General features: G+C 40.6%; 1 protein-coding gene across 1 annotated transcript in view; it reads right to left on the reverse strand.

Moving 5' to 3' along the window:
• The window catches only part of CSUI_009568 (dynein heavy chain related), a gene marked incomplete at both ends in the record, with an annotated part of 3,622 nt that extends 2,762 nt beyond the window's left edge, over nucleotides 1-860 (reverse strand). The window contains 2 exons of the mRNA XM_068069682.1: nucleotides 168-446; nucleotides 831-860. Coding sequence (XP_067918342.1) covers nucleotides 168-446; nucleotides 831-860 — 309 coding nt within the window. The remainder of the gene's footprint in view (nucleotides 1-167; nucleotides 447-830) is intronic.
• Between the last annotated feature and the right edge of the window lie 320 nt (nucleotides 861-1,180).

Consider the following 1,180-nt stretch of genomic DNA (forward strand, 5'->3'; position numbering starts at 1 on the left):
CTATGTATCTATCTTTGATCTATCTATCTTTAATCTATCTATCTATCTATCTTTAATCTATCTATCTATCTTTTATCTATCTATCTATCTATCTTTAATCTATCTTTAATCTATCTATCTATCTATCTTTAATCTATCTTTAATCTATCTATGTAAGATGAGCGTACCTCGAACATCATGGTGATCCTGTTCGTGAGGGAGATAATTTCGCCTGAGTTTAGGCAGAGCTTCTTGTTGTCATCGAGAACGGAATTCATACTTTCTATCCATATAGCATCGACAGGCCCGTCAAACATGATCCACTGCTTATCGGGGGAGGTGTCGCGGACGGCTTGTCTTAGAAGCACAGCCGCCACCCCATCTGTCCATTCATGCGTGAGCTCATTGAACTGTCCGTACAGCTGGCCCATTGTCAGAGACTTCGGATTCAATGCATGCACATGCACCTACAAGAAAAAGAAGTAAAACGCATCGCAAGAAGAAGTAAGTCAAATGGAGAGACAAAAGAACAGCAATAGGCGAAAACACAACGACATGCATAGAGACAAGAAAGGAGGCTATCACCCGTCTTTCGTTCTTTCTTTCTTTCTTTCTGAATGGACCTCTCATTTCCCCAGAGATGAAGTGGCTGAGATACTTCCAGAAGAAAGTTATTTGTGAAAAGAATGTCTATACATAAACATGTCTATACATCGTACGCATGCAATGAGGTGTCTAGATATGATGCGGCCTCGAAGCTCACGTAATGGGGAGTTTAACTAAGGAAGGAGACCGAAGTGAGGGACTCTCAAGAATACCAGAGACAGCGATAAACAACTTGACGTACATACGACCAACGTTCTAAGAGAATCTCCGTTCATATGCTGGCAATTCAGTTGTCTCTTGAGACAGTCTTCTTCTTTCTCTCCATAAGAAAACGTGTAAAGAGTGTCTTGCTGGGCAGCAAGAGAAACCAAGGAGAATCAATAAGGGGGGAGGGAAGATGTTAGGTATGGTACCTCTCTTCATCTCTCTCTACTACAGAAGGGACAAATGACACAACGACTCTATATAGATTTCAGCATATGCGCATATGTATATACCTAGAGTATCTTCTTACCGTCACATACAATCTAGCTGTCTATATTTAATCTATCTATCTATCTATCTCCATGACTTTTCTTTCCCTCTTTCTCTTTCT

Source organism: Cystoisospora suis, assembly GCF_002600585.1.
Source record: "Cystoisospora suis strain Wien I chromosome Unknown contig_5778, whole genome shotgun sequence".
In the NCBI taxonomy this organism is placed as follows: domain Eukaryota; phylum Apicomplexa; class Conoidasida; order Eucoccidiorida; family Sarcocystidae; genus Cystoisospora; species Cystoisospora suis.